At 53.2% G+C, this 14,427-nt stretch overlaps 1 protein-coding gene across 1 annotated transcript in view; it reads left to right on the plus strand.

The window, feature by feature from the left end:
- The window catches only part of COL15A1 (collagen type XV alpha 1 chain), a 95,541-nt gene that overhangs the window by 61,844 nt on the left and 19,270 nt on the right, over positions 1 to 14,427 (plus strand). Inside the window, exons 18-29 of the mRNA XM_045840807.1 lie at positions 116 to 184; positions 972 to 1,007; positions 1,109 to 1,192; positions 2,652 to 2,720; positions 4,461 to 4,496; positions 5,726 to 5,788; positions 8,095 to 8,163; positions 8,274 to 8,309; positions 10,848 to 10,901; positions 11,002 to 11,061; positions 13,171 to 13,239; positions 13,363 to 13,404. Coding sequence (XP_045696763.1) covers positions 116 to 184; positions 972 to 1,007; positions 1,109 to 1,192; positions 2,652 to 2,720; positions 4,461 to 4,496; positions 5,726 to 5,788; positions 8,095 to 8,163; positions 8,274 to 8,309; positions 10,848 to 10,901; positions 11,002 to 11,061; positions 13,171 to 13,239; positions 13,363 to 13,404 — 687 coding nt within the window. The remainder of the gene's footprint in view (positions 1 to 115; positions 185 to 971; positions 1,008 to 1,108; positions 1,193 to 2,651; positions 2,721 to 4,460; positions 4,497 to 5,725; positions 5,789 to 8,094; positions 8,164 to 8,273; positions 8,310 to 10,847; positions 10,902 to 11,001; positions 11,062 to 13,170; positions 13,240 to 13,362; positions 13,405 to 14,427) is intronic.

Here is a 14,427-nt window from a genome sequence, read left to right on the forward strand (position 1 = left end):
TCTGAGGGCCGGGGCTGCGCTGATTCCCACCAAGCTCCAGCTCCCCGGACCACACCTGGCATAAGTAGGTGCTCAGGAATTGGATCTGAAATTCTCTTTCTTCTTCCTTCCCTAGGATACCGAAGGCTCCGGAAGCGTCATGCTCCAGCATGGACCCAGACTCTCTGGAACAATAGCTTCAGTTGTAGGTTGACTTTTGAAACCTCCATTCTGAGGAGTGTCATGCTGTCACGCTGCAGTGAGGGGACTGCGGTGCCATCCCGGCTCTGCTACTTTCAGTGTCACCCTCTCTGTAGCTCCCGCGCCCGGCTGTGCCGGGGGACGCTAGGCACTCTTTACAATGTGTTTCTTCGAGAAGCAGCACAGAAGTCTTGCACAAAACATCCTGTGGGAAAACTTGAAGATCGTCTTTCTCTCTCTCTCTCTGTAGCCCCTCACCACCCAGCGTCTCTGCTCCATCGCCTCCTGCTTGCTGCCCCATTCCATACTCACAGTTTGACCCCTGTCCAAGCCCACGCTCCTGACAGGTGCCCCTCCCCGCTGCGTCCAGCCCCAGGGAGGTCGGACGTGCTGTCCATCTTTTGCTGTGATACCTGGACCTCATTCTCTTTGTGCTGTGGCACCCAGAGCTGAGCACCTGGGCCAGGAGGAGCCTCACCTTGCCCGGGGAGCACACAACCCCCTCCACGATTGACTAGGAAGAGCTCCCCCAGCCCCCAGAGGCAGAGGACTCTGAGATTTAGGGCCAAGAGCACACTCACCCTGTGCTGGGAGAGGACCTCTGGTGTCCTTGCTCTCTGCTGGGTGTTCCTTCTAACTCTGGGAGGGGAACTTACCCCTCATCTCCTGCTTCCCTTGCCTGGGACAAAATCCATATGAGAGTGTATAGAGAGATGGTGAGATCCAAGGATAGAGAGAGAGTGAGCAAAGTGAAGAGAAAAAAACACAAAGTTATCTGTTTATTTTGCCAGGGCCCCAAAGGAGAAAAAGGAGAGCCGGGACTCAAGGTGAGGTCGCAGGTCCGAGGTGGGGTGCGGACTGTCCAGCCTGGTGGTGGGGGCGTTGTCCACATGCAGTGAATTGTTCCCCCCCTCACTGTTGTTTCCAGGGTGAAAGAGGGATGGATGGAGTCAGTGCTGTGGGACCCCCTGGGCCCAGGGGGCCACCCGGGTGCATCGAGGTCTTGTCTAGCGTGAGTATCATCTGGGTCAGAATGTGGCTGTTTACTTTCTGCCTTTGCTGAAGGGGAAAGAAGGCTGTCCACAGCGTCAGGGCCTTTGGGGCTGGTGGTTATCCAAGAGACATGTAGCTGGCGTCTGGCTTTGGAGTTTCCATCCGCAGGCGCGCCCGACCTGTCTGTGTCTACCCTGGTACCTCTGTTCTCTCACACGGCGCTTCCAGAACACTCTCTTCTGGTTGGCAGCATTTGTCATCACGAGAATGCCTATAAGAGAGAAACAAAGGAACATAAGTGGGGATGCGAGGGAGGAAAGACTGTCTGGGATATGATAAATCAAGGAAGACTTTCTGGAGGAGGTGACTTTGAGCAGGCACTTGAATGCTAAGAATGATTTCCCTACATCAGCACGGGGAACAGGACTCTGGAATTCAGGTGGCAGGGCACTCTGATGCAAAACGCAGAATAAAAAAAGTGTGTGTGTCCAAAGCACAGGGAGCTAGTGGGCATGGGGCTGGGTAGAGAGTGATGGAAATTCGTAGAGAAGACTGGCATGCCGGCTGGGACCAGGCCGTGGTCCACTTAATGTTAGGGCCCCACAGTTGTGAAAAACTGTGGCCCTTCTGAGAGAAATGATCTCGTATGGTAGACAACAGTCAAAACATCCCAAATGATTTTTAAAAAGATAGCCAGAGTAAAAAATATCTCATATATACGATTAAAAATATCACGTGTGGGTAAGGGTGCGGTAAAATGGACGCTCTCACATGCTTTGGTGGAGTGCAAAGTGCATGACCCTTTACACAGCTTTCTGGCCATTTGCGAGCCTGTGCCCCTAAACTCCACGTGGGAAGATTTCCATTCTCTAGGGTTGAGTGAAAAAAAGCAAAGTGAAGAATAATACACACAGCCTGATGCCATTCATGTGAGATCACCACATGAAGTACAGCATGGGGAATGTAGTCAATGACATTGCAATGTCCGGTGTAATGAGCATTGTAGCCTAGATGGGCACTAGGCTTATTGGGGTGACCACTCTATAAGTTACATAAATGTCTAAGCACTGTATTGCACACCTGAAACTACTATAATGTTGCATGTTAACTGTAATTTAAAAATGAAAAAATTTAAAATAAAATAACTACATGGACTCACACATGCATACATACACACACCAATGCTACAAGCTTTCTGTGAACATATATATACATATGTACATATAGATAATTTTTAAAGAGAAGGCATTCATATAGTAGGCAATGTTTAAGACTGATTGAAAGAAGAAGGTAACAAGGCGGCTCTGAGCTACTTCCTAAAGAGTGGGAGCAATGGGTGTGGGCTGGCCGTGGGTGTGGGGTGTCATCAGCCTGCCTAGGTTCTGCCACGCTGGCTGACTTTAATTAAAGCCTCGCTGCCGGGAACATGGTGGGACACGTGCCACCTCTGTCCCCTTGTCTGGTTTTTCCCTTTTCAGTCTTTGATCAACAACATCACTCACGGATTCATGAACCTCTCGGACATCCCTGAGCTCGTTGGGCCTCCGGTGAGTATCCGCAGCTGCCCTAGACTGAGGCTCCCACCCAGATGCCCCTGCTGAAACTGGGTCGGGTTGGTTTGCAATCCTTCCAGCTTCTGAAGCCTAGAGCTAGACTACATCAAAGTAGAATGGAAAGAGAACTTTGCATTTCTGAGAAGTTGCTATTGCATTCACTTGATCACACAGGGAGTTTTGTCCAATGCCGTGGAAGCTCCCAGTCCCACGCATCAGACATGTGAGCAATGGAAATCAGAGAATCAGAAGTGATAAACCGATGGATGTCTGTGCAGCACTTTTGGCCTGCTTTTACCCACATGATCTCATTTCACAGAATAGCGAGAGCCTAGAGAGACCCACCCCCGTGCTAATGGACACACTGGCACTTGAGGAGGTTGCGTGACTTGCTTCAGTCTTTCTAGCCCCCTTGTAGACATCAGGAACACGCAAAGAAGCTGCATTATTTCTGCAAGTCCGCACAGTCAGTCCATGGCACAAGAAGACCTGAGAGGAGGGAAGCTTCCTCCCGCAGCCTGGGCAGTCAACCCCACTGCATCTTCCAGCGCCTGCTCATGACAGCCGGGGAGGGGGAAGAGCTCTCCCCGTAGGAGTCTTGGGGTTGCAGCCCTGTCTCTGCCACACACCACTGAGCCTCTGAGCCTCTTCTCTGACAATACCTCACCAGTGTGGGGGCCACTTATAAAGAAGTTGTGGATGTGAAACAGCTTTGCAAACCATGGCACTGTATGTAGGCCAACGGGGAGATTAAGGCTTGTCATTCTACAGCTGTGTAGTCCAGCTGTCTGCGGGGGCCACCTGCTCCTGCAGTCCCCAGTGAGGTTGGCTCGGACCCCCAGTGTCTTCGTCAGGGCCTCTGCAGATAGCCTCGGGAGGTCCTCTAGAGCTGGTTTCTCCTGCTGCCTCTGTTGGCAGGTCATCACACTGTGTCTTCTGTACTGTATGTCATGGGGGCCCCTTTCCTTGATTTCTACCATAATTACCTCCAGTAATTAAACCCTACAGCAAACTAGCTAACAAGCAAAAGTCCGTTCACAGAGGGTCTTGGTTTTGCCCAAACTATTAGAGGGCTAGGGTGGGTCCATACTAAAGCAGAACACAGATAGCCCACAGTTGGAGATTCGGCATCTCCATTCTAGGAGTCCCTGGGCCTTGTCTGCCTGCATCGCTGTGCCCCACCTCTAGCATCCTCCTTCCTCCCCAACCCCTGTCCTCTTCAGCAAATCCAGGCCCCTTATTCCACCCAGAGAAAAGACCTGAGTCTCACCCACATGCCCCCGCTTCCACCCTCAAACACTCCAGAACACCCTTTGTCCCCATTCCTCAGAGTTTAGGGATCTGTTTTCTAAGAGTATTTGTTGAAGTCTCATCACCCTGCCCCACCCCCACCCCCCCACACCCTGAGGTTTCAGACACTGAGTGATTTCATGGAGGGGGAGGAGGCAGTGGCCACTTACAGTGCAGACAGGTCTGGCTCTGGGGGGTGGGGGCTCTGGGCGTCTGGGCACAGTTTCTGGCTCTGCCACTGACCAGCTATGTGACAATGCACACAGTTCTGTCCTCTCCCGGACCTCCACATCCTCTCCTGCAAAATGGACCATGAGCCCCACCACGTGGGAATATGCGTCAGCCTTTGGGAGGTGCTGGGAGGGGTGGGCCCCTGAGGCACAGCGCTCCTGCCAGGTCTGGAATTGCCCCTAAATCACCCGCTTTGTCTTCGTTGTGTCACAGGGCCCGGAGGGCATGCCTGGGCTGCCTGGGTTTCCAGTAAGTACCGCAGTGGCCGCCTTCCCTCCGTGCCCCAAGGCCATGCTCACTCTGTTTCTTACGTCTGGAATGCTGCTCTCCATCCTGTGATCAAGCTCTGGCACCACGTTGTCCATGATGCCCTTCCCCATTGTCCCCTACCTGGAATGGCCCCTCCCTCTGTTCCGTTCCATACAGCTTTACTTTCACCTCTGCTGCGGCCCTTTTCTGTCTTTAGTAACAGTTGTTTGTGTCCTTGTCTTTTTGCCTCGACTGCCCTGTGACCACCTTGTGGAGGGTTGGGGCTTACTCACCTCTCTCCACCCAAGGGCCAGCCAGTGGTTGGCTTCCCATCAGTGGGGGTGGGTAAGACAAGCATTTCAAGTAGATACAGTGGTGAGATCCTGCAGAGTGAGGAGGGCAGCAGTGGAGGCTGGGGGGAGGGGAAGCACAGACTAGACATCCAATAATTAATCATCTATGTGCCCCACACTCTGGGGCTTCCACCGTGGAGGGGAAAGTGCATTTCTGTGTAGAAAGTGCTCTAAGGTATCTCGCCCTTTAACCCAGAAGACGACAAGGGCTTGTCAGAAGCCAAACAGCAGTAGTGTCAGAATGCCTTTTGGGACAGATGCTGGCTAAGCAAGTCACACATAGTGTCTGCTGGAGTTGAGAAGAGGTGGCCTTTGTCTGGGAGTGCAGAATTGAGCTGTACGAGGGGGTGGATGGGCATTCGCACAGGAAGAATGGCATGAACAGACGTGCAAAGGCAGGAGGGAGTGCAGAGAGGGTGCGGGAAGAGGCTCACCCCCAGGGGTGCAGTGGGGAGTGGAAGGTGCAGTGCTGAGGCTGCCGGGATGGGTTTGGGTCTCGAGCCAGGATGTCTGGATACCAGCCCACAGGGAGTGGGGAGCCAGAGCAGGGGCGAGAGTCATGGAAGGTGGATAGAGGGGGGAGGTGGGCCGCAGCGTGGCCCGGGAGACCCTCGGGGAGGCAGAGGCAGCGGGACCAGGTTGTTTCCACAGTGCCCATCGGAGGAAACCCAGGTTCAAAGGGGCGTGGGGTTCAGTGCCGTCTTCCTTCCCTCAACACAATTTCCAGACCACTTAAATCTGGGAAATACCATGACTCTTCCTACTAGGAGAATGGCACTCTCTATTCTGCGAATTTTGGGAAAAAAACCAACAACTTCTATTTGGATAAAGCACTTCAATTTTAACAACCAAATGCTCTCCAATGATTCCTCTCAGGGCCCCAGAGGACAGAAAGGAGACACCGGTGTACCTGGATTTCCGGGACTGAAGGGAGAGCAGGTAGGAGGGGCCCAGGTGTCCGAGTGGAGTCTCCAGCGTTGACTGAACATTTCAAACAGGCTGAAAGTAGCTATTCACTTTTTAAAAAACTTTTGAGAGATAATTCACATACCATAAAATCCACCCCTTTAAACTACAAAATTCATTGATGGTCTTTAGTATATTCACAAGGTTGCACAACCATCGCCACTACCTCCTTACGGAACGTTTTCGTCTTGCCCGAAAGAAACTCCGCTTTCTGTTAGCGGTCACTCTTCAGCCGTTCGCTTTCACGATCCCCAGGTTCCTGCAGATGAAGGCGGTCGTGGGTGGGAATATTGATTTTCATCATAGTTTGAAAAAAGAGCTCAACCAACACCCCCTTGAACGCGGCTACCGCACGCGCTGTGCTTTGTCTCACTGGCCCAGGGGCATCCCCGTGAGCGTCTGTGTCCTTGTGGGCAGACTCAGCCTGTGCCGTTTTCACTGCCCCAGTGCTTAGTGCAGGGCCCGACACACACACATGGCGCTCCAACTTCGGTCTGCCGGATCGAAGAAGATCCAGTTAATGGCCGTCCGGGTCCAGAGTCTTTGGGATAAATATCTGATATGCAGAGCACATCCTGGGAATGTCCAGAGCACTGAACTGACCTTTGTACCCTGCACATGTGCCCCTTAGAATTAGCTCACCGGGCGGTGTTTATAGAGAAGGGAGAGCAGTGGCATCCACACACAGATTGCAGAGACGCTGCAGTGCACGCATGTATTCATCCACCCGTTTGTGGAGTCATCCGTCTTCTATCCATTCCCTAAGATAATACCAGCCAGGTTCTCATACCTGGCTCCAGGGATCTAGAGATGAGATAAGAGGAATAGGCATGCAAAGAGCCAGCAGAAGGTGTGGTCACTGCTGTGAGGGAGGTCTGTGCAAGGCCAGAGGAAGCAACTGCTGAGCCTGCCTTGGGGAGTCAAGGAGGGTGGGGTGTCTCTAAGAGGAGGGAGGGATACAGAGTATTAGGCTGCTCTCGTTCCTCCCTCCCCGGGCCATTCCGCACTAGCCCCAAGGCAGAGAAGCATGGGGATTGACATCCAGTGTCTCTCGGACCACAGTTCCAGGAGGTGAAGGGTTCATTGTGCAGGGCAAAAGGGTTTAAGTTTGGTGCCGCATGGGGTGATGTCTTGGGATATGTTTTTTGCTGCCAGGGGCCTATGAGATGGGAGGGGGCCTGGCCAAGCAAGAGTGGCTCTTGCTTCAAGCACTTTGTTTTCTGTGTGATGAGGTCAGATGGATCTAAAGGGACCTTCGTGCCATCCCCTCCCCTAATCCCCTGCCACCTTGAACACTGGGTTGGGCGCCCAGGCAGCTCTGCTCCAGTCCTAACAGAAAACTCGCTTTCTCCTGCTCTGCCTCTAACGCCTTTGTACTCGCTTCTTCTCGCTGCTGGCGTGCTCAGGACTGCCTTTCCTCACCAGCGGAGTGGTAAGATCCTAATACCAGGTGTGGGCTTGGGGGGGTAGGGAGAGAAGAGGCTGCTGCGCTTGCTTTGGCTGCTGCTGGCCCCCACTGAAGGGATACGGGAGCATGGTCCAGCCCAGTTCCCCAGGGGTCAGCATGGGGCTCCGGGGCCCCAGAGTGATATAGAAGGTTCCTCTCCCTGGCCTTTGCTCATGTGCCTTCTGGTTTAGTAGATGGCTCTGCTGAGGACAGGATCCTATGTCCCTGCCACCAGGCTGCTCATCTTCCCTGTGTCCCAACACCTGAGAAACTTTGCCTGGTCAAGTTTGCTCAGGAGCCTAGAGTTGGGAGGCAAAGCTTACAAGGAGACATGGGATCCTTTGTTGAGAGAGGCCTCTAGTGTTCCCACCTTCACATCTTTCCCAATTTCAGTTGTTTTAACAAGGATAAAGGCTCTTGGTGGGAACAGATCTCAAGTTGAGTTGTTAGGAAAACAAGTCACCAAATACATTAGGAGTCAGAGGTTCCTGGAAGGGTGCTGTGCAGCAAGAGGTGGGGGGAACCTTGCTGGGCTGGTTCCCGGGGAGAGAGGCTGTGGATCCATCAGCAGTGGGGGCCCTGGAGGAGCTGGCATGGAGGGAGGGCAGGATCCCAGCCCGTGACAGTGCGTGGGGGGAGCAGCCCAGAGAACGTTCGGTCACCTGGGAGGCTGTTATTCTAACACGGGTCTTGTCTGAGCCATGCTGCCCGGTTGGAGGGGCAGGATACAGGCAACAGAAGCCATGGTAGGGAGATCGAGAGGCCTTGGTGAGCCTCCAGATACAGTGGCCAGAAGGGGCCCGACCTCACTGAAAGGTTCTCTGAATTGCAGGGCGAGAAGGGAGAGCCGGGCGCCATCCTGACGGGGGATGTTCCCCTGGAAAGGCTGAGGGGGCAAAAGGTAATGATGTCCCGGGACCCTGGAGGCACACGTCCTCGTCAGTACCCCATCTCTGTTTCTGCCGCGAGCTGTGTGCCTCTGAGTGACAAATCTGCACCTCCCTGTTTCAGGGTGAGCCTGGAATGCACGGAGCACCAGGACCGATGGTAAGCGGAGCATCTCCCTGCGGGCCAGGCTGGGGTTGGAAGCATTTCTCATACTTTGGTTGGACTGAGTTGTCCCAGTTGTGCAAATGAAAAGGATGTGGCAGAATGTGTGTGTCTTGGGGCAAGCTAAGTGCCATGAAATAAAAAAAATAAAAATCTCTGTTGCTAACACAATGGGCTTAGCGCTCACTCATAAAGTCCACTGTGGATGTTCCTGGGGGCGGGGGGCGTTCCCTCCAAGAAGTGACTGAGGGGTCCAGGATGCCAGTGGCCTGTGACTCCACCATCTTTTTTTAAAAGATGTTATTGGTTTTTAGAGAGAGGGGAAGAGAGGGAGAGAGGAAGAAAAACATTGAGGTGAGAGTGAAACAGAAGTTGCCTCTTATACATCCTACTGGGGACTGGCCCGCAACCCTGGCATGTGCCCTGACCGAGAATTGAACTGGTGATCTTTTGCTTTGCGGGATGATGCCCAAACAACTGAGCCACGCCGGTCAGGGGCGACTCTACTGCCTTGTGCAGTTAGGGCCACAGTGGCATCTTCTGGCTGGGACGCCAAGGTTGAGCAGGGGGGAAGAGATCATAGAAAGTGATAAACATCACTTCTAGTACATTCTACTGGCCAGAACTCAGATGCCCAGGTGGGTGGGGCCTCAGAAATATGGTTTAGCCCTGTGTCCAGGAAGGAGAGGACAATCGGATGGTGGAGAGCATTGACGATTATATCACAGGTCTTGCCAGCTACAGGTTGCCCTGCCCAGGGAACTCCTCAAAGGAACTGCAGAAAGTTGCTTGGGCTTTGTGGGTTCTGGATGTGGATCCGCTGCTCATTGGCTGTGACGCCTTGGGCAAGGCCCCTTCCCTGTCTTGGCTTCTTCTTTCCTGTCTGCAAGTGGGCTCGTTGAGTTAGTACCTGATGACGTGGTAGCACGCTTCTTGCCTTATTTCTCAGGAGTCTGTAACTCATTTGGACTGCTGAATGGTTCTTAAGCTTGCAGTTCTCCCCAGGATGAACCTTGAACTTCCCTGTCATATTTCTCCCCAAAGAACACAGAAAACTCAGGAGTGGAACACCCACTGTGTGTGAGATGCTGTGCTGATATTTCACCTCCTCGCCCTCAGAGGTGGATATCAGACCAGGAAACTGAGGCCAGTGAGGTTAAGGAACCTGCCCATTGTTTCACACCCTGTAAGCGGCCCAGCAGGGATTTGAACCCAGCCTGTCAGACTGTGCCATTCAGTCCAGGTTCTCCCTGCCACACCCCCCGGCCTCCAGTAAGCATCTTCATTCTAAAACATGTTAGGCTGCAGCACTGCCCATAGGGGTTGTTTGGCTGAAGCTGGATCTCAGGCCTGGAGAGGAAGGGCCTCACAGTGCTCTTGAGGAATGGCCCATAGCATCCAAGGGGCATTCCTTCACAGGACCCGAGGAGACCTTCGGTCTCTCAAGTCAGGCTGAATGAGTGCCCTGGAGAGGGGCTGCTGAGGGCTAAGGCAGACTGGGAGAGTCCTGTGTTACTCGTTAACGCCTTAACTAATATACCGTACCCTGGGAAATACCAGTGGTTAGCAGTGCTGGCCACGGTCTGCTGCAGATGGCCGTGGAGGTTGTTCCCCCACAGCCCCGCTTGTGCACAGCTTGCCAAGCACAGACAGCAGGGGACCCCTTCTTTGATTTGCATAAAGGTGCCATACTGGCCAGCTGTGGCCCTCGTGACTTGCGTAGCTTATAATTTCCTTACAAACTCACTAGAGCCCTGTTATCCATGGCCCGTGGACCAGCATCTGCATCAGCTGGGAGCCTGTCAGATGTGCAGAGCTTTAGGCCCCACCCCCCAGACCCACAGGATCTGCATTTTGACAAGTCCCCGGTGACACTGATGCACATTGATGTTTGGGGGGCTCTGCACAAGAACGTACCACCTAGTAGCCTGTGTCCTGTGAACACCTTCTGTCCTTGCTTTTCTTTACCTAAGAGGGACGTAGTCTGGGTACTTTACACACAGGGCCCGTTTCAACTCAGTCTTGAATTCCCATTTCCTAGGGCCTGAGTATCTCTGTTAAAGGCAGAGGAAGAAGGGCCCCAGGCTTCCGCCAGCCATTCCGCAGGAGACAGGGCAGACTGGCTGCAGGAGGGAAGGTGTGGCCTGGCGGTAGAGCTTGCTCTGTGTGCGGCGTGCATTACACGCGTTCCAGATGCCAGAAGGCACGAGGGGTCCTGCAGGAGGCCAGAACAGGGCAGTGGGAGCATGTGGACATAGCAAGCCAGCCCTGGAATGAATAAGATCCTGGGGTCAGGGACCTCTCTGGAGAACGTGGGTGCCAGGCCAAGACTCGGATCCTTAGGAACAGGCAGGAACAAGGCAGAAACCAGATCCTGGAGCAGGTGATCAGGACGGGCTGGCCTGAGGGGCGAGGCAAGGTTGCTTCATTGTTACCACCGCCCACAAGGGCAGATGTGCCCCCCCCTCACCCCATCTCCCTGGCCCTTGAGTTTCTGTTCTCTTCTGATCTGGTCGATGTTTCTTTTGCCTCCAGGGGCCCAAAGGACCACCAGGACACAAAGGAGAATTTGGCTTCCCTGGACGACCTGTAGGTGTTGGTGCTCCTCGGACTGGATGTAAGAGAGGACATGTGGGCCAGGCTGGCCGGTGGGCAGTGGGTTTACTAAGGTGTCTTCTGTGGGTTTCAGGGTCGCCCAGGACTGAATGGCCTCAAGGGCGTCAAAGGAGATCGGGGGATCATGATGCCGGTGAGTGCCACAGCCCCTGCCCCAGCCCTACACCGCCCTGGGGACAGAGCCGAGAGGCCAGTGTCCAGAGGAGGGGGGAGAGAGTGCCAGGGCGGTGAGCGGGGCTTGTGGACAGAATATATAGGAATGCTTTTCTTCTTTCCCCATTGCCACTTCCCAATGTCCTGCAGCCCAGCCCTGTGCCCCAGCTCACTCTCAGGAGGGTGCCTGCCCCCAAAAGCACCTGAGTGGAGCGGGGCATAAACTTCCTCATCCAGACCCCTGAGAGAGGGTGGGAGACCTCCATGTACACATATTCAGGAAACCTGGTTTCCAATCCCAGGTCTTCTGACTCGGGTGACAGCCCTCTGTGACACAGTCCCAGGGGTTTTGCACGTCACCAGGGGCTTTGTAAATGCTTGTGAGCGAAGAGCAGAGGTCGATCAGCTATGTAGCTGGGGCCTCACAGGATGGCAGACACAGGGGGCACCAGCAGGGGCCAGACACTAAGCTTTTAAGGACAGTGTCTCTCAGTCTTGAGAATAAGTGCTGTGGGAGACCCTCGGTGGGTCCTTTGTTTTGCTCAAGAGGAAATGGGGGCCTATAGACATTAAGTGACTCATTAAAAGTCACCAAGCTAAGACGCAATTGCAGCTCTAAGTCCGAGGCTACTTTGATTCGCACCACGCTGGACATACATTTGCATGTCCAGGAACCCAGAACAGCAATTTTACTGAAGCTTTAGGGAACTAACTCAGTCATCAGGCCTGCTGGAGCTGCTGGGAAAAGCAGACAGTGCTGCCTTCACTTAGGATGGTCAGCGAGGCTGCTGAGCGGGCTAGACTCCTCACGCCTGCAGCCAGAGCCCCACCCCTCTGGCTGCAACATCCTACTCAGGATCCAGTATCAGGGAGGAAACGTTGCATGGTATTAAGGCCAGACTGGCCTGGCTTTGAAAATGACTCTACTACCTAGCGAGAGTTTTGCATTTACTTTTGCATTTAGGAGCACTCTTCAAGGTACCCTATCGCCTGAAGGACCCCTGCCTCACTTGCCGCTCCGTGCTAGGGATGTGCTCATGGAGAGAGGGGTGGTGGACTCGGTACCAGCCTAGCACTGACTGCGCTTGCAGTCAGAATCTGGGTTCCAATCTCAGTTCTGCCACAAATTGCTGTGTGGCCTTCAGCAGGTCACTTCCCCTCTCTGGGCCTCACTATCCCCATTTATAAACCAGAGATGACACTTGTTGCTCTGCTGTCTTCCATGTGGCTTGTTGGGAGGATGCAACGAGGTCATATATGGGGTCTGTCTGGAAACAGTCCCGCCATTGTTAATATAAAGAGGATGGTTTGCGCAGTATCAAAGTCAACGTGACCTGGCAGCCAAGGAGAGGGAACTGAGATGTGCATGGGGGAACAATGATGACTCCACTGTACTAGTCAGTGGGGGCAGTAGACGCCATGGACTGAGCGTGTGTACTGTGTGACCATCACATTCAAAATGACTGAGTGAGTACAGCTCCGAGTCTGCAGCAAATGTTGCATTAAGCTTGAACATCCCTCTGCAGAAACTATTCAAATGATCCAGAAGGCCACAGCTATGGGCAACTCGTGTCATCACGCCAATGCACCTGCTCATGCATCAGGTCTCGTGCAGAATTTTTTGGTTAAATATCAAATCACCCAGGTGACTCAGCCCCCCTCCAGTTCAGATTTGGTGCCCTGTGACTTCTGGCTTTTCCCAAAACTAAAATCTTTGAAAGGGAAGAGATTTCAGACTGTTGATGAGATTCAGGAGAATGTGACAGGGCAGCTGATGGCGACTGGGAGAACCATGTGAGGTCCCCTTTGAAGGAGACTGAGGCATAAATATACAGTGTTTCTTGTATCTTGTATCTTCTTCAGTGAAGGCCTCTGTTTTTCATGTTACATGCCTGGACACGTTCCAGACAGACCTCATATGTAGACAAGCTCTATGGAAAGGCCTGGCTTACCCATGAGAGAAATTAGTTGGCTTTGGAGGACTCTCTTTTCTGCGTTGTGTCCCCAAAACCTGGGGAAAGCATCGTGCCGCTGCCTCTGCATTCACAACCACCTGGACTCAGGAATGGCCTTTCTTTGTTCCCCTCAGGGCCCACCTGGCTTACCTGGTCCTCCAGGCCCCCCTGGACCACCTGGAGCTGTGGTTAACATCAAAGGCGTAAGTTGTGGGGGAGGGGAGGGGGCAGAGCCTTTGTCAGGGAGCAGCACCAGACTGACCTAAGCCCGAGTCAGACGTCCTGATGGCCTCACTTGTCTTGTTCTCACTCCCCTTTTCCCACAGGCTGTCTTCCCCATCCCAGCCCGGCCGCACTGCAAAACCCCCGTAAGTAACATGTAGGCACCGCCACGGAGAGCAGGCCTGGGCACAGGCAGTGAGCTGGAGAAGGCGATCAGTCTTTGTCTTGAGCCCTTTGTATCCATCAGTGTCCTCTTCGATGCCTTCTATCATTTACGTATAGACCCTTAAGCGGCTAGAAGCTTCTAGATAACAGACGGTGGCAATGAAACATACCGGATCTTCTAAGGGGGTACAGGCTGAAAGTGTTTCTTTTAATGCAATCGAAAAGCAGTATCTTTTGTTATTATAACCTATATTAGGTTCATGCTTGGAACAGTATAATTAGGAAAAATAGACATCTTTAAAATATAGATGAGACCAAAAAAAGCCATTCTAAGCAATGCTCTTTACGCTGGGAACTTTGGGCTAAAATCTGTAACTGCGCTGGCCTTTGCCAGCTGTCATCACTGCCCAGCACACAGCCCGAGAGGCGGATTCTCTCCCCCTTCTCTAATGAAGAGGCAAACTGCGACTCACACAAGCTCACGGGCTTGTCCGAGGTCACGGGACCCACTGAGCTGGGACTATTACTTGGGTCCCCTGACCACCAGGCAGCAGGTGCAGGCACTGTGACGCCGAGGGGTCAGGCACGTGACTGGTCTCCCAGCCAGTCAGTGGCACTGTGCCTTAGGTCTCACCCATGTTAGGAGAGTCTTGTATCTGTGGGGACCCAGGGGGGCTGGACGCCCCCGTGGGCAGGAGCATCTGTCACACAACCACGCTGAACCATTCCCTTGTTCATTCAACACATACTGACTGAGTCCTAACCCAACGCCAAGTACTCCGCTAGACCCTGGAGACACGGTGGGGAACTAGACAGGGCTGGTCTCTGTTCTCAGAAGCTTGCAAATTACAATTTAGAAACAGCCCTTAAAAATAAATTCATCAACTCTCTTACAAGATTCTTTGATGTGGGTTCACCACTGATGTCTGTCGGGGGTGGCGATGAGGCTCAGGTCAGAGGTTCTACACTGACACCGTTTGGCTGTGCGTTTGCCTAGACAACAG

The sequence above is a fragment of the Phyllostomus hastatus genome, unplaced genomic scaffold (assembly GCF_019186645.2).
Source record: "Phyllostomus hastatus isolate PE091 unplaced genomic scaffold, TTU_PhHast_1.1 phas_contig_34, whole genome shotgun sequence".
NCBI lineage: Eukaryota > Metazoa > Chordata > Mammalia > Chiroptera > Phyllostomidae > Phyllostomus > Phyllostomus hastatus.